The sequence below is a fragment of the Caretta caretta genome, chromosome 15 (genome assembly GCF_965140235.1).
Source record: "Caretta caretta isolate rCarCar2 chromosome 15, rCarCar1.hap1, whole genome shotgun sequence".
Lineage (NCBI taxonomy): Eukaryota > Metazoa > Chordata > Testudines > Cheloniidae > Caretta > Caretta caretta.
The window spans coordinates 5,891,840-5,909,421 of NC_134220.1; the positions used below are offsets into that span (position 1 = coordinate 5,891,840).

At 50.1% G+C, this 17,582-nt stretch overlaps 1 protein-coding gene across 2 annotated transcripts; it reads left to right on the forward strand.

Moving 5' to 3' along the window:
- Positions 1-8,389: 8,389 nt before the first annotated feature.
- On the forward strand, positions 8,390-16,885 carry LOC125622731 (protein DGCR6). Of its 2 annotated transcripts, none has more exons than XM_048820994.2 (5): positions 8,390-8,604; positions 9,003-9,151; positions 9,882-9,982; positions 12,562-12,702; positions 15,721-16,885. In XM_048820994.2, the coding sequence occupies exons 1-5, from the start codon at positions 8,489-8,491 to the stop codon at positions 15,802-15,804; spliced, it is 591 nt and encodes a 196-aa protein (XP_048676951.1). In that variant the 5' UTR covers positions 8,390-8,488; the 3' UTR covers positions 15,805-16,885. The 2 variants fall into 2 exon arrangements, with proteins under 2 accessions (XP_048676951.1, XP_048676950.1); XM_048820993.2 differs by having other exon boundaries at positions 8,392-8,604; positions 9,003-9,163.
- The last annotated feature ends 697 nt before the right edge of the window (positions 16,886-17,582 follow it).

Below are 17,582 nucleotides of genomic sequence, written 5' to 3' on the forward strand. Positions count from 1 at the left end.
GAAGACATTGATGTTCCTTGGGGACTTTACCAGTGGAAAGTGAGGTGTCTAGAGACTTTAGGGCCTACAGGGTTAGGCAGCAGCTGAGCGGTGGTTTTGTGAATGCCAGGGGTGCCTAGATGCTGGACTTAAGCACCTAAAGGGGCAGTTAGTCACCTAAGTCCATTTGTGAATCCAGCCCCACGTCTCTAACATGCCTAATTCTTAGTTATTTGCAGTTTTGCTGTAGCTGTGTCGGTCCCAGGAGCTTAGAGAGACAAGGTGGGGGAGGTATTATCTGTTATTGGACCAACTTGTGTTGATGAGAGAGACAAGCGTTTGAGCCACACAGAGCTCTTCTTCAGGTCTAGGCGAAGACCTCTGTGTAAGCTCGAAGTCTCTCTCACGAGCAGAAGTTGGTCCAATAAAAGATATCACCTCCCATATCTTGTCTCTCTAATTCTTACCTATTCAGCCACATTGCCTTTCTAACTAAATGCATTATCCTGTCTCTCACTACTGCCAACCAATCCCCTCCTACAGCCAGGGATAGAGGCCAGGACTCCTGATCTCCAATATTTTACTGCTGTCTAGAAAACATTTTGGAATGCACTGGCAAAACGTGTGTCAAGTCCCCCTCTAGTGGTTGATTGACACAAGGATAGAATTCAGAGTAGCAGCCATGTTAGTCTGTATTCGCAAAAAGAAAAGGAGTACTTGTGGCACCTTAGAGACTAACAAATTTATTTGAGCATAAGCTTTCGTGAATGCATCCGATGAAGTGAGCTGTAGATCACGAAAGCTTATGCTCAAATAAATTTGTTAGTCTCTAAGGTGCCACAAGTCCTCCTTTTCTTTTTACAAGGATAGAAGTTACTCACAGTTCAAGGGATAGATGTTGATGCTAGAGCTCTGAAAGTTCTGATGATGGCCAGTGTGGGTGGCTGCATGTGGGAGAATTTGTTTTTCCAATGTTCTTTTTAAAAATTAATTTATTTAATCCAATCAGAAAATATCCTGTAAAATGGGTTTGTGAGTTAGCATTAGCTAGCACCCCTTCCTTGGACCATGTCACATCGTTTGAGCCACCAACACTTCTCCACCAGGGCTGTCTAGTGTGCTGCTTGGTCCAGCCCAGACAGTTTACCTTGGACCATGTATTGAACCACAGCTGCTTGTGGCACCCAGTCCCCTCTGTCTGAGAGCCCCTCAGACCCCACATTTGGGACCATACCCCTCAGACCCCACATTTGGGACCATACCCCTCAGACCCCACATTTGGGACCATACCCCTCAGACTCCACATTTGGGACCATACCCCTCAGACCCCACATTTGGGACCATACCCCTCAGACTCCACATTTGGGACCATACCCCTCAGACTCCACATTTGGGACCATACCCCTCAGACCCCACATTTGGGACCATACCCCTCAGACTCCACATTTGGGACCATACCCCTCAGACTCCACATTTGGGACCATACCCCTCAGACTCCACATTTGGGACCATACCCCTCAGACCCCACATTTGGGACCATACCCCTCAGACCCCACATTTGGGACCATACCCCTCAGACTCCACATTTGGGACCATACCCCTCAGACCCCACATTTGGGACCATACCCCTCAGACCCCACATTTGGGACCATACCCCTCAGACCCCACACTTGGGACCATACCCATGATCATGGTACCCAGGCATGTTGCCTGCCAGCTTTCTCAATGCGTCCACTCACTTTGCATTCTGGGTAAACTCACGAACAGGGCCTGGGCAACCCCTTTGCAGAGCTAGTATTAAAACAGTGGTTTTCAACCTTTTTTTCATTTGCAGACCCCTAAAAAATTTCAAATGGAGGTGTAGATCGCTTTGGAAATCTTAGACATAGTCTGCAGACCCCCAGGGGTCAATGGACCACAGGTTGAAAATTACTGTATTAAAAGGCTCAACTGACTTTTAGTTCTCTGGGCTTGTCTCCTAGCCCTTGTGGCAACTGACCTGTATGTACCCCATGTGTAACACTTCCCTCTTCCCACCCCACCATCCTGAAGTAGGGTCACACAGGAACAATCCCTGTAAGTACACACTATACCCCAGGGTGGGCTGCTTTTCATGGGCCCTCTCTACATGCAGGAAATTTACACTGGGGTAACGTCATACATACAGTCACACTGGTGAAACCCCATCGTGGAGGCTGGCTGCACAGACCCAGTGTGAGGCTGACACTAGTAACACACCACAATCAGGGTTTCATCAGTACAGAATCTCTGCACTGCGTCAATTCCTTCCTGCACCGAGGGCCCATGCCACACAGTCAGGCCCCAATGGGAGGCAAAGCAAAAGTAAAAAAAGCAAAGCAAAGCAGAGTTTGCTTCATTTAATTACCCTAACGTATCCTGCTCCTTGCCAAGCTAAATATCTGTGGGCACCGCCAGTTCCCACAGTAAGACCAGCCTTTCCAAGATCCAGCCACTGAGCCCAGGAGAATCCAGAGTCCTGAGCCTGCCAGGCTAATTAGAAGAGCATGGGACACACATCTGGTAGCTATTGAGCGAGAAAAGCATTGGGAACAGAGGAAGCAAATATTTCCTGCAGCTCAAAGGAGGTGAATGTCCCACTTCAGAAAGAGGCCCTAAGGCAATGGCCTGTCCCATACACAGAGGCCCCACCATGCTGACCTTTCCCTCCACTGGCCCCTGGGGCACTAACCTGGCAACCAGGCACAAGCAGCAGCAGTCTCTCTCCCCCCCGGACCCCGCAGGAGTAGCAGCCTCTCCTGCCTCTTTCCTTGTACCATATGGGCCCTCAGGAACCAGCTTCTCCTCCCTAAGATGCAGGCCCCAGCATGCAGGTGACCCCCTCCCACATTCGGACTCTGACGACTCCCCCTTGTATGCACCCAGAGGCCCTCAAGCCCCATCCCCACCCCACTGCGAGCTCAGGCACTTGAATCTCCATACTGCAGAAACATCACCAATGCCAAACACTGTGGCTCCCCCAAAACATACCTCTTTTTAGACTGCATGATCAATGAGCCCAATTCTGCCCTGCCTTTTGTGAGATCACTTACACCTGGACACAGTGGGGTAAATGCTACTAATCAGAAGGGGAACATTTGTTAGGCCTCTTTGCACTCCTTTGTAAACAACCACCCAAGATGCCAGACCCAGGATTGTTTGGGTGAAAGTCATGTACAAACACACACCCGTCTTGTCCTTTTGCCTTGTGAACTTGCATTCCCTCCGACGCTTCTCCATGCTTCCACTTGCACTCCAGGGCCCCTTTGCCAGACAGAGATCCCTCTGCTCCTCGCTAGGGTGCCAGCTCTCAAGAGCAAGGAGAGGCAGGTTCACTTTGCTGAAGTTCGAGCGCTGATGGTTGCATCAGAAGCCTTCCCGACATTCCCTCCGAAGGACACACAAGTTCTCTGGAATTGCTATAACTGATTGGGAAAGAATCCTACACAGTATCACCTAGGCTTGGCACCTTTGAAATGCAAAAACCCCGGCACCCGCACCACACACACAAGGCAAGCCTGCCGCAACCCCAACCCACAACCAGAAGGCAACTCCACAACCCCCCCTTCAACAGCCACTTACAGTATCTAGAGAAATGACACACACAGATAAGAATGATAACATTGCACGTCCCCTCACTATTGCATGACTCAAATTCTCTTTCACACACACACACATACACAGTGCGCTTGCGTGTTGGTGGGCAGACAGCTGCTGCATGGGTGGCAGGTATCAAAGGCAGGGGAAGGCTAAGCCTACTCACACTGCCTGCGTGGCCCCACCCAAACTTCACCCCAGGCCTCCTCCTCTTCCCGCCACGGTCTGCTGCGGCTCTTCCTTCCCAGGTATCCGGGGCCCCGGCCAGTGGTGTCAGAACCGCGGGGGCCAGAGCCGGGCGGGGGCCAGCCGGAGCCGGGGTGGGGAGAGCTGCACGGGCAGCTGTGAGGAGCGTGGGTGCCTCCACCTGCCCTGGGCAGGGGGCCCCCCGCACACACTTTTGGGAAGTCTCTGGTGCCCTTGCCCTGGGCTGGAGCTACTGGGGGCTGGCACATCCACTCCCAGCCTTTATTCAAGTCTAAGCTAATTGTATCCAGTTTGCAAATTAATTCCAATTCAGCAGTCTCTCGTTGGAGTCTGTTTCTGAAGTTTTTTTGTTGAAGAATTGCCACTTTTAGGTCTGTAATCAAGTGACCAAAGAGATTGAAGTGTTCTCCGACTGGTTTTTGAATGTTATAATTCTTGACGTCTGATTTGTGTCCATTTATTCTTTTATGTAGAGACTGTCCAGTTTGACCAATGTACATGGATGTAATGACACATCCACTCCCAGCCTTTATTCAAGTCTAAGCTAATTGTATCCAGTTTGCAAATTAATTCCAATTCAGCAGTCTCTCGTTGGAGTCTGTTTCTGAAGTTTTTTTGTTGAAGAATTGCCACTTTTAGGTCTGTAATCAAGTGACCAAAGAGATTGAAGTGTTCTCCGACTGGTTCTCTGGTTCTCTGACTGGCCTGCAGCCAGCGCTATGGAGCTGGGGGCCGTGCTGCCTGCCCATCCACCCACCGGGTGCTTCAGGGCTCGGGGGAGGTGGGGTTGGGGGCTGGCAGGGTGGGGCCACTGGGCTCCTGTGGGGGAAGGAGAGTGGGAGCGGTGGGACCCTAGGCAGAAGGGGCCAGCCAGCCAGCTAGGGGCTAGCCTCCCCAAGTCTGCGGTTCACCTGCCACCCATAATACTCACCAGCAGCCACACACCACACAACAAAAACACTAACCCAGGAACCTATCCTTGCAACAAAGCCCCTTGCCAACTGTGTCCACGTATCCATTCAGGGGACACCATCATAGGGCCTAATCACATCAGCCACACTATCAGAGGCTCGTTCACCTGCACATCTACTAATGTGATATATGCCATCATGTGCCAGCAATGCCCCTCTGCCATGTACATTGGTCAAACTGGACAGTCTCTACATAAAAGAATAAATGGACACAAATCAGACGTCAAGAATTATAACATTCAAAAACCAGTCGGAGAACACTTCAATCTCTTTGGTCACTTGATTACAGACCTAAAAGTGGCAATTCTTCAACAAAAAAACTTCAGAAACAGACTCCAACGAGAGACTGCTGAATTGGAATTAATTTGCAAACTGGATACAATTAGCTTAGACTTGAATAAAGGCTGGGAGTGGATGTGTCATTACACAAAGTAAAACTATTTCCCCACGTTTATTTCCTCCCCCTCCCCCCCACCACTGTTCCTCAGACATTCTTGTCAACTGCTGGAAATGGCACACCTTGATTATCACTACAAAAGATCCCCCCCCCCCCCCCCCGCTCTCCTGCTGGTAATAGCTCACCTTACCTGATCACTCTTGTTACAGTAAGAAGAAAAGGAGTACTTGTGGCACCTTAGAGACTAACCAATTTATTTGAGCATGAGGTTAGTCTCTAAGGTGCCACAAGTACTCCTTTTCTTTTTGCAGATACAGACTAACACGGCTGCTACTCTGAAACCATAAGCTGCTGTATTTTCAACAGTTTTGATCTGTTATCGCTGAAACTGTAGAAATGGGAACATTGCAGCCTCTTTAGCGGGACACTGGAACTTTTAACATTAGATTTCCCAATGTATTGTGGCAACTGGCAAACCCATAAAAAAACCAGCCAGGCCAGTTGAATACCAGCTAGATAGTAACCCTAGTCTCAGCACAAACAGCCATGGGATAAATCCCCAGATGCGGGGTTAGCACATTTCAGCTTCCCAAAAAGAAGATACTGCCAGAGGGGGGGTACCTGCAGTGGGGGTACTCACTGGAGGTGGGGGGCAGTGTCACTCCCTGTGATGGTGGCAGGGCACCTGCCCAGGACGCAGCAACAGCCCTCAGTCAGTGTGTCCCTGCAGGACCCCCTCCACAGGGCTGGGAGCTCGGGCCTGGGTGGGCAGGATCGGGCAGCTGTGGCTTGCTGGGGTATGAACCAATCAGCTGCAGATGCAGAGGAGGGACCAATCGGGAAGTGGACCAATCAGGGCTCTTTCTGAGGGGCAGCTTGTCTGCTCTGCAAAACCCCCGGACGTTTCCTGTTATTTTTAAAATCTCCCAGACAGAGAAAGAAGGCTTAAAAAAGAAGCTATATCCGGGAAAACCCAGATGTACAGTAACCCTACCCAGATGGACACACATGGGCTAGTGCAGAAATAGTGAGGATGCTGTAATGCGGGAGTGCCTTGCAGTGGGGGACCCTCACATCCCAGGCTAGGCTAAACCAATACTCAGCTCTGAGTGCCAATCACCCGGGCTAACTGTGCCTATGCAGCAGGCAGGAAGCATGTTGGGGACAGGCTTGAAAAAGAAGGGGCTGGATTGCAGGCAGGAGAAGGTGAGGCCAGGGCTAATATGTATCTCGGGGAATCTGTGACACTGCAGCAGTGACATATCAGGGTACGAGTTGGTGCAAACCTGAGGGCTACCCTAGCCTGAGCTAGGTCCAAACTTCGTCCATACAATTACTGACCTGGATAAGGGGGCCAAAGCCACACTCCTTCCCTGTGCTGAAATGGCACAATCACAGAAAGCTAAACCCTGGGTCAGAGACCTGAACATTAGATACCTAGTGCTGAGGTGCATTCAGTTTACATTTCTCAGCAAATTCCTCAACATCAGCAATCCTTGTCGATATTCGTACTGAAATCAGATCTGACATATTAAAATCATCAGCTCTACGGATGGTAACTGAGAACACAAATCTGAAACATTAAACAAAAAATAATTTGATTTTAGTTTTCTCTGGATTCAGGTTATGTCAATTTCATTAGGCAGGAAAAGCAAATGTTCAAGAAACAGCCTCAAAGGATTGCTTCTGTGCTCTCTGATTGTTTTTGTTTGTTGTTTTTGTTTGTTGGATGTCATAGTGTGACAGATTATTTGGTATCTGTCAATTGACATTTCATTTCACACAGAGAAGGGACATTGATCAGAGGAATTTTTAAAAGAAATATAATTACTTAAGAATTATTACAAGAAATATAATTTCTGGCACTTTAAGAGCCCAGAATACAAAAGAAAAGGTAAACAAGGTCACTGTGCAGATAGGCAGAAGCCTGGTGTATACACAACAGTTGCTCTGGTGTAGCTAACTTTTTTTAATATCACCCATGCACAAATTTTCTCCCATTGATGGCTCTCTAGACATCCATTGATAGAAGTTACTTTGCTTCTCAACCAGAACAACCCTGTTGCTGGGAGGCGAATGGGTTTTGTGGTAGTGTAGACACATCCCACTTGCAGTTTAACTAAATTAACCCAAGTAGTTTTCCCACTGTTGTCCCCAGTCACCACATGTCGTGAGACTGGTTCACAAGAGAGGTCAGTATGTACCAAGCTAGCTAACAGAGAACCTACCAGTAGATGGCTCTAAAGACTACACAGGATTTTTTTTCTAGGCCCAGAAATATTAGCATATTTCATGTTCCCAAATAGATGACAGTGCGTAGGGGAGGGGAAGGAGGGGAGCAAAGAGATAGTGTTGCCAGTTCTAGTTAGACATATTCCTGGAGGTTTCATCACATGACATAATATTTAATTGAATATTAATCTTTAATTCCTGGAAACTCCAGGGGAATCCTGGAGTATTGGCAATCCTAGGGGACAGTTGGGGGGGTACAATTGGCAGGTGCTGGAAGGAGTATTTGGGGGTGCTGGAGGGATGTGTGTGTGTACTGGGATGGGGGTATTTGCAGGGTGCTGGAGAGGGTACCTGTGGCCTTGTACTCGAGGTGGGGGGGCAGTGTCACACCACGTCACGGGTGGCAGAGTGGTTGGTGCAGGGCCAGAATGCAGCACCTGCCTGTCAGTCAGCACCTCCCTGTGGGCCTCTCCCCCTCCCCCGGCATGTTCCCAGACCCTGAATACATAGATAGGTCTAGTCTGAGGCTCCTTTTAAAGTGACTTTGGGCTATTAACGCACACAGGAGCTGGAACTAGGGGGGCTGGGGATGCTGCCGCTGCACCCCCTGGCTTGAAGTGGCTTCCATCATCTACAGGGTTTGCAGTTTGGGTCAATGGCTCCCAGCACCCCCCTAATGCATTTACCAACCCTGACAGCCACAGAGATCCTGCCCCCCACCTTCCGAGAGCGCCCATGGCCGCAGCCCCACAGCACGCAGGGTCCAGGCCACCCAGGAGCCTTCCGGGCAGCTCGGTACCCCGCACCCTGCGAACCTGCCCCTACAGCCCCCACCCGCCTGCCCAGAGCGCGCACGTTCCCCACGCACAGCCTCCCTCCATGCCCAGAGCGCGCACGTTCCCCACGCACAGCCTCCCTCCATGCCCAGAGCGCGCACGTTCCCCACGCACAGCCCCCACCCGCCTGCCCAGAGCGCGCACGTTCCCCACGCACAGCCTCCCTCCATGCCCGGAGCGCGCACGGCCGCACACAAGCAGCCCAGTGTTGGCCCCGGAGCGTTCCCGCGGCGTCAGTCCGTCCGCCCTGCATGGAGCGCTGCGGGCCCGGGCTCGGCTACGAGGAGCCGGCGGAGCGGGCCCGGCAGCAGGAGCGGCACTACCAGCTGCTGTCCGAGCTGCAGGCGCTGGTGAAGGGGCTGCCCAGGTGAGGGGGGCGCCGGGCCTGAGCCCCCCGCCTCATGGACACCCGCTGTCGCGATCGGAAACCCCTCTCCCCGCCGCGCGTGTCGAGCCCAGTCCGGCCAGGCCCGCGGCTGAGCTCTCCTCTGGCCGCAGCCCGGGGGCGGGGCCGCGGCCGCGGGGGGCAGCGGCCCGGTAGCGGACCAGCCCCCGGGGGGAGGACCAGCCCCCTGTGCGGGAATGCAGCCTCACGCGCCCTCTGCTCTGCCCTCCGGCCGGGCCGCTCCCCGCGGGGAGCTCGCCCTGGTTTCCAGCACAGGGGACTCTAGGGGGCTGCCCCACACCCCGGCTTTCCGGACTCGCCCTGGGCGCTGTCCGCTGCACCCCCGACCCCGCACCCCTTTCCTTGCCCTTTCTCCGCAGCTCCTGCCAGCAGCGTTTATCGTACACCATCCTCAGTGACCTGGCGCTGGCACTTATCGATGGCACCGTCTTCGAGATCGTCCAGGGTCTGCTTGAGATCCAGCACCTGACGGAAAAAAACCTTTACAACCAACGGCTGAAGCTGCACAGTGAGCACCGCGGTGAGAGCCCCCGGTAGAGCTGAGCCACTGCCCAGCCCCGATCCCTCTCCCGCCTCCTTTCTAGGAAGCTGGTACTTGTAGTTCCTTTGCTTTGCAGTCTAGCTGCTCAGCTCTGGACACTGAGAGCAGGGGGAAGTCAGATTGTACAGAGATTAATAGCTGGGAAAACCCAGGGTCTTGCAGCCTGATCTCATGGGCTGGCAGCCCCAGTACAAGCATGAGTGGCCATTTAGTAGATATAACCTCATTGAGTGTGTGCTTGTGGCAGGGATGTTGGGAGCAATGCTCCAGTCCTTGTCAGTGTATATGTATATGGCCATGCTGCAGAATCAATGTTCTTGTGCAGACTGAAGAATTAATATAATTCCTCAATGGAACGTGAGCTACGTTAGTGGCTACATTTTAAAGCACTTAGTCTTACTGTGGGTAGCAAAGAGACTTGAGAACTTATGGACCGAATTCTGCTATTCAAACACATTGATAAATACATTTGTGTGGTGGTTGATCTTCTGTACTTTTGCCTTTGGGTATCCACTCCTTGCCCCTGGAGATGCTCTGCTGCTGCTTGCAATGGAATTATTGAAAGCAGAGTTCTCTGGAATAAGATATTTAACTTCCAAAGCCTAGCCTTCTGCTGTGAATAGGGGAAATGCTGGGTGTTACTGCCTTGCCTACTGTCATTCTGGATGGAGAGTCTAACTTTGTATTTATTAATCAGTGCTCAAGCAAGAAATGTTCCACAGACACAAAGAGGCCCAGCAATCCTGCAAACCTCACAACCTGCCAGTTCTCAAAGCAGCTCAGCAGAGGGAGCTGGAGGTGAGGCTGTCATTAGCACTTTGTAGCTTGCAATTTGTAGCTGGTAGGAACAGCTCTAGCAACCTCGTTGCAGTACTGTCTGTCATTTGTAAAAAACAATGAAGCCACATTTAAATTTAGGGCACAAACATTGAAGCTGGTTCTGAAATCAGTCTGGAGACCTGATCTGATGATCGGAAAGGCCCTAACAAAGTTCTTTCCTCCCCATCTTCAGTCAGTAAGTAATGATGATCAAACCCTGTTGTGTGCTCTAGACTACCACTCCCACGGGCCTATCCTGAGAAATCACTAGAGGAGGTGAAAGGAATTGATTATTTGTGTACTGTGCACTTCTGGTGGCAGACTGCAGATGTAAATATGGTGGATATGCTGTCAGGGCCGTCCCTAGGGGAGTGTGGGGCACAAGGCGGATTCATCTCTTCAGGGACTGACCGACTGCGCCGGCCAATCGCACCAGCCTGTGGGGCCCAGGATGGAAGTGGCGGATTCGTCTCCTCTGGGACCGACTATGCCAGCCAATCACACTGGCCCATGGGGCCCAGAGCAGTCGCCCCAATTCGCCCTACCCAAGAGATGGCTCTGACTGCTGTTAAGGCCTCCATACTAATCAGTGAAGTACAAGAAATACAATGCTGTGTGCTTCTGCTGCTACGCTCCTAAGAAATTAGAGCTGGCAAGGACCAAGCAGAGGCAGAGAGTCAGGTTAGGAATCTTGGTGTGCTTACTGACCATGCCCAATTCCCAGAATGCCTCCTGTGGGGTTGTTCCCTTGCTCAGGTTATGCCCTTATTTATCTCAGAAACCTTTTCTTGTGACATAGGACAGGGGTTCTCAACCTTTTTATTTCAGGCCACACCAACATGCTATAAAAATTCCACCTCCCGCCTGTGCCACAACAATGGTTTCCTGCATATTGAGTAGATTAAAAACCAGGGGTGGCATTAGGGGGTAGCAAGCAGGGTCGGTCCTGGGGCTGGTTTTGTTCAATATCTTCATTAATGATCGGGAGGATGGCGTGGATTGCACCCTCAGCAAGTTTGCAGATGACACTAAACTGGGAGGAGAGGTAGATACGCTGGAGGGTAGGGATAGGATACAGAGGGACCTAGACAAATTAGAGGATTGGGCCAAAAGAAATCTGATGAAGTTCAACAAGGACAAGTGCAGAGTCCTGCACTTAGGATGGAAGAATCCCATGCACCGCTACAGACTAGGGACTGAGTGGCTAGGCAGCAGTTCTGCAGAAAAGGACCTAGGGGTTACAGTGGACGAGAAGCTGGATATGAGTCAACAGTGTACCGTTGTTGCCAAGAACGCCAATGGCATTTTGGGCTGTATAAGTAGGGGCATTGTCAGCAGATTGAGGGATGTAATCGTTCCCCTCTATTCAACATTGGTGAGGCCTCACCTGGAGTACTGTGTCCAGTTTTGGGCCCCACACTACAAGAAGGATGTGGAAAAATTGGAAAGAGTCCAGCAGAGGGCAACAGAAATGATTAGGGGACTGGAACACATGGTTTATGAGGAGAGGCTGAGGGAACTGGGATTGTTTAGTCTGTGGAAGAGAAGAATGAGGGGGGATTTGATAGCTGCTTTCAACTACCTGAAAGGGGGTTCCAAAAAGGATGGAGCTTGGCTGTTCTCAGTGGTGGCAGATGACAGAACGAGGAGTAAAGGTCTCAAGTTGCAGTGGGGGAGGTTTAGGCTGGATATTAGGAAAAACTTTTTCACTTCGAGGGTGGTGAAGCACTGGAATGCGTTACCTAGGGAGGTGGTGGAATCTCCTTCCTTAGAGGTTTTTAAGGTCAGGCTTGACAAAGCTCTGGCTGGGATGATTTAGTTGGGGATTGGTCCTGCTCTGAGCAGGGGGTGGGACTAGGTGACGACCTGAGGTCCCTTCCAGCCCTGAGATTCTGTGGTTCAATTGCCTGGGGCCCACACCACAGAGGGGGCCCGCAAAGCTAAGTTGCTTGGGCTTCAGCTTTGGGTAACGGGGCTGGGACTTCCGCTTTCTGCCCTGGGCCCCAGCGACCTAACGCGAGCCCTGCTCTCTGGTTATTTGTGGCAGACCCCCTGAAACCTGCTCATGGCCCTTCAGGAGGCCCTGGACCCTGACTGAGCGCTGATCTCTCCCCAGGCGGATGCAGTTCCCACAAAGAATCAGTTTGTAGTTGCAGAGGTTGCCATGACTGAACTGGCCTTCCTGTTAGAAAGTCAGGATTTAGGGAATTAGGTCTGTGAACAAATTGGCTCCAGGGTCTGCTCTGCAGAGACATATGCACCTGGTCTTGGTGTTCTAACTCACAGCCTCATGAGGAGAGCAGTTGTCCCATGCATTGTGGTGGGCACCATGATGGTGCTGCCTAGCCTATCTTCTTGTCCTTCAAAAATGCAGAGAATAAGCTATTCTTGGGGAGTACAAACAGGTCCTGGGCCCCTTTAAAAGCTTCCAAAGGATCAAAGTAGCTTCTGGGTTTCATTAGACAGGGGCTGGAGAAAAGCTAATAGGAAAGTAACTAGAGGAAGAACATTAAACTTCTTTAGCTTTAGAATCCCAGTGTCTTTTTCTCATTTCTCAGGCTGTGGAGCAGCGCATTCGAGAGGAACAGCGACTGATGGATGAGAAAATAGTCTTGGAACTGGACCAAAAAGTAGTTGACCAGCAGAGCACGCTGGAGAAAGCTGGAGTGTCTGGATTTTACATCACCACAAACCCACAGGTCTGTGAGCAGAGAGTGCAAGATTTGTCAGTACTCTTACAAGTAAATGGCTAAAAAAAACCCCTAGAAATGAAGGGTAAAATACCAGAAGCCATCCTCATTGTTTCATCCAGCCACATGACAGAGGGTTTGAACTCTGTCTCCAGTGTTAGAAGTGTGATCCTTGCTCAGCTGCATGAACCAAAGGGCAAAAGGCTTGTCTACATGGCATATTAATGCTTGGCAACCTGGTGAACTGTAGATCTACAACCTGGCTTGCTGCACGCACTAACTCACTGCCTAGACATGGCCTAAGTCCTCTGGCTGGAAACAGCAGCAGGCTCAAACTTCTTATGTAAACCAGCCAGTAGAGAGGGACGGTCAAGGTTCCTCCCCGACTCTGAACTTTAGGGTACAAATGTGGGGACCTGCATGAAAAACCTCCTAAGATTATCTTTACCAGCTTAGGTCAAAACTTCCCCAAGGTACAAAATATTCCACCCTTTGTCCTTGGATTGGCCGCTACCACCACCAAACTAATACTGGTTACTGGGGAAGAGCTGTTTGGATAAGTCTTCCCCCCCAAAATACTTCCCAAAACCTTGCACCCCACTTCCTGGACAAGGTTTGGTAAAAAGCCTCACCAATTTGCCTAGGTGACTACAGACCTTGGATCTTAAGAACAATGAACAATCCTCCCAACACTTGCACCCCCCCTTTCCTGGGAAATGTTGGATAAAAAGCCTCACCAATTTGCATAGGTGACCACAGACCCAAACCCTTGGATCAGAGAACAATGAAAAAGCATTCAGTTTTCTTACAAGAAGACTTTTAATAAAAATAGAAGTAAATAGAAATAAAGAAATCCCCCCTGTAAAATCAGGATGGTAGATACCTTACAGGGTAATTAGATTCAAAACATAGAGAACCCCTCTAGGCAAAACCTTAAGTTACAAAAAAGATACACAGACAGAAATAGTTATTGTATTCAGCACAGTTCTTTTCTCAGCCATTTAAAGAAATCATAATCTAACACGTACCTAGCTAGATTACTTACTAAAAGTTCTAAGACTCCATTCCTGGTCTATTCCCGGCAAAGACAGAATATAGACAGACACACAGACCCTTTGTTTCTCTCTCTCCTCCCAGCTTTTGAAAGTATCTTGTCTCCTCATTGGTCATTTTGGTCAGGTGCCAGTGAGGTTACCTTTAGCTTCTTAACCCTTTACAGGTGAAAGGATTTTTTTTCTCTGGCCAGGAGGGATTTTAAAGGGGTTTACCCTTCCCTTTATATTTATGACAGGGACAAAGAGCCACAGTCTTCTACTGTGGGTTACATTGAGATGAGAAGTGTATGCCAGGAGCCTCTCAACCCTGAAACTTTAGTCTGCTTTAGCTAGAAAATAAACCTAACATATAGTGAGCTGATTGCTTTCCTCATCTATAAATCACTGCCATCACCTCTGTGTAGCTGCCTACTGTAAAGGGACTTGGTAAAGGATACAGTTCTTGGTTGGAATCTCCAGCCTCTGCCATAATAGAAATAACCGATTGTTTTCCATAAATCTCCTCCTGCACCCATCAGCTCACGTTCCTGTTCCAGTTTGCTCTACTAAACGCCTCCATACAGTTATTTTTCAAAAATACAGAAATATTATTGATCTGCATTACCATAGTGTCTAAGAGGCCTCGTCGTGGACCAGGACCCCACTGTGCTCATGCGCTACAAAAACTGAACAAAAAGATGGCCCCCTGCTCAAAAGACCTTACAATCTGTGTAGGACAAGAAACAACAGATGGAGACAGACAGATAGGGGAGTATGAGAAAACTGACACAGCATTATCGGCAGCGGTCTGAGTATACCGGGGCCTAACCATTGTCAAATTTTTTGTAGGTATCACAGAAAAGGACGTTTATAAGAAGGGGTTTGAAGGAGGATAATAGTGGTTTTTACAGGGGAGCTCCTCACAGTTGAGTAATGTTCTTGGCAAAGGGAGTACAAGTAATAACCCAACCAGACCTAAATCTCAGTGATCACCTTTTCCTTTTGTGAGCATTTTAACTTGTAAGTTTTTAATGGAAAGTGTCACCTAGTACCATACATGCTGCAAAGGCGACAGGCCACTGTGCCCCCTCACCTGGTGTATTGACGAACAAGCAGTGGAAAAGGAAAGAACCTTCATAAAGTGTTGAGTCTTAAAGCATCAGTACCTCGTAATGCAGGGGTGGGCAAACTACGTCCCTTCAGGCCTTTTAATCCGGCCCTCGAGCTTCCGCCAGGGAGCAGGGTTGGGAGCTTTCCCGACTCTTGCGTTGCTCCGCTCTGCGCGTGCAGCAGCTCCGCATGGCTCCCAGAAGTAACCCCGCCCCAAGCGCCAGCTACACAGCTACAGTGCCCCCGCCCCAAGCACCAGCTCCACAGCTCCCATTGGCCGGGAACCACAGCCAGTGGGGGCAGTGCCTGCGGACGGGGCAGCGTGCAGAATGGCATGGCCCCGCCTCTGTATGGGAGCCGGAGGAGGACGGGCCATTGTTTCCAGGAGCCACACCTGCACCACTGAGCCGCGCCACCCCACGTCCCAACCACCTGCCCCCAGCCCTGATCGCCCTCCAAACCCTTTGATCCCAGCCCAGAGCACCCTCCTGCACCCCCAACCGTTATCCCTAGCCCCACCCCAGAGTCTGCACCCCAGCTGGAGCCCTTATCGCCCCCATGCGCACCAATCCCCTGCCCCAGCTGGCCCTCCATACAATTTCCATACTGAGATGTGGCCCTCAGGCCAAAAAGTTTGCCCACCCCTGCTGTAATGGGATGATTTGCATCAGATCTCATGTGGTGATGTACTTCATATTTTGTGGATGTGTTTAAACCAAAATAAGCCTTAGTTCTGCATGGGCAGTTTTTCCCTTTCACTCCCCTAGTGTGACTGACAGTCTGTGTGCTGCAGACCAGGTTCTCCCTCTGCAGCTCTTTCTAGCAGCCAGTGTCAGAGAAATGGGACTGTCTGATTTCTTCATTAAAGTCTTTCCCTTCACAGGAGCTGACTTTACAGATTAACTTGTTAGAGCTGATACGGAAGTTGCAGCAGAAGGAATTGCAACCAGAGAAGGCTTTCCCCTGAGTAGGGCACAGCTCCTCTTTGTCCAGAATCTCCCTCTGAACGTCACACTAAAGAACAGGCTACTTACATCATTTGCTCTGTAACATTGGAGAGAAGCCACTGGTCACCAAGTGTAGAAGAAACAACTAAAATTGTTAGTCCTTTTCTTTGGGGGCCATGAAGAGCAGAGGGGACAAGTGGAGAGCATTGTGCTTCTTTTATACCCTGCACCCCTCAGCGCACGGCGTCCACTCTGATTCCCCATTTGTTCGCTACCCAGCTCCTCAAGTACAGCTGTTGAGGAATAACTTGTGGTCTCTGAATAAGAAAATTAAGTTCTTTAGTGGCCAATGCAGTGTCCATCCAGCCCAGAGTCCACGCTCTTGGGTGATGTGATCTGTGGAAAATGTGCCCACAAGACCAGACACAGAGTTTCTGGGCACTTGGAAGGTATGTGTAAGGCACAAGATTTCTCAAGGAGACCAGTAATCCTCTTCCATGTGCAGTGTTGGCATGGCTTTACTAACACACCAGAGACCAGACCATGCTCGATATGATCTTGGCAGCCAGTTAGTGCCGTGGAGGTGTTTTCAGAGTGCCCAACTGAGTGGGTCTTTCTGGAAAGCAGGCAAAGGGCTGCAACATCTTCGTGATGTGTGTATGTGTGAGTGGATCAATCTGGAGTAGTGAGCAGTATTTGCTGCTCCATCTCAAATGCAGCCTTGCCTTGCTACTGTGAGGGGGTGCTTGTGTTGCAGGTAAAGAACTGCAAATGATGGGATGGCATTTAACAGCTTCTGGTATCAAAGGCAGGAACTGGTCTTTTTAAAAGCAGACATCTGGCTGGAGTAAGCTCTCCTTCCCAAAGCAGCCTCTTGGCAGATAACGACACAGGTTTCCCTTCGTTGTGAGTTGCCACTTCTCTTCTCCCACCTGAAGGAGAAAGCCAAGCCTGTGCCTGCCTACTCTGGGGCTGTGAAGGCAGATGTGCACTTTGTCTGAGAGGAGCCTGTCAGGGGAATGCTAAGGGTTATGTTACTGCATGCTACTTTAAAATGCCAGCCTCATAATGTTTAGAAATAAATAATTCATCTGCAATTCATGTCTGGCTCTTGGCTTTCATTTCCTGCTATCTGATTACTCTAACAGATGTTCCAATCTTTTGGTATTGTCAAAAGATGGCACTGGCCATTTAAGAGAAAAGGAGCCAGTGCTCCTGTGACTGATCGACTGCCTCCAACTTGGATTTTAAGAGAAGAAAAGGGGCAGGTGAGAGCTGCAAAGACCTGAAAGAAGCTGTAGGTGATTCTGGAGAAAGGCAGGAAAGCAGCAGGGAGGAATGCTCGTTGACCTTCTTAAGAGAGAGAGCAGCAGAGGCTGCTGACTTGTAAGTCTGGGAGGAAAAGCCAAGGGCCAGAGAGGGCTGAAGGCAGGGGAGCAGTGGTGGGGTTTGCCAGCTGACATCACACTGGAGAGCTGGAGCCAGAGGGATGCTCCCCTGTGAGGATAATCTGCCAGCAGAGAGGTTGTGGAGAAGAGCAGAGTTGCATTCCAGTTGGAAGGGCTGTGGTAGCTGTCCTGGCAAAAGGACAGGAAAGAATTGAAGACCCTGGGTGTGGCAGAAGATGCCAGTGTCCTACATATGAGACACTGGAATGAGGGGACCAGATGTGGTATTTTCAGTGCTTGACTATATTTGAGGACTTTTGTTGTGGATTATTTGAACTGACTAATAAACCAGTCCCAAAGAGGGATATTAACTGAGGCAAGAGAGCTCTGGTGTAGTTACTGGGGACTCT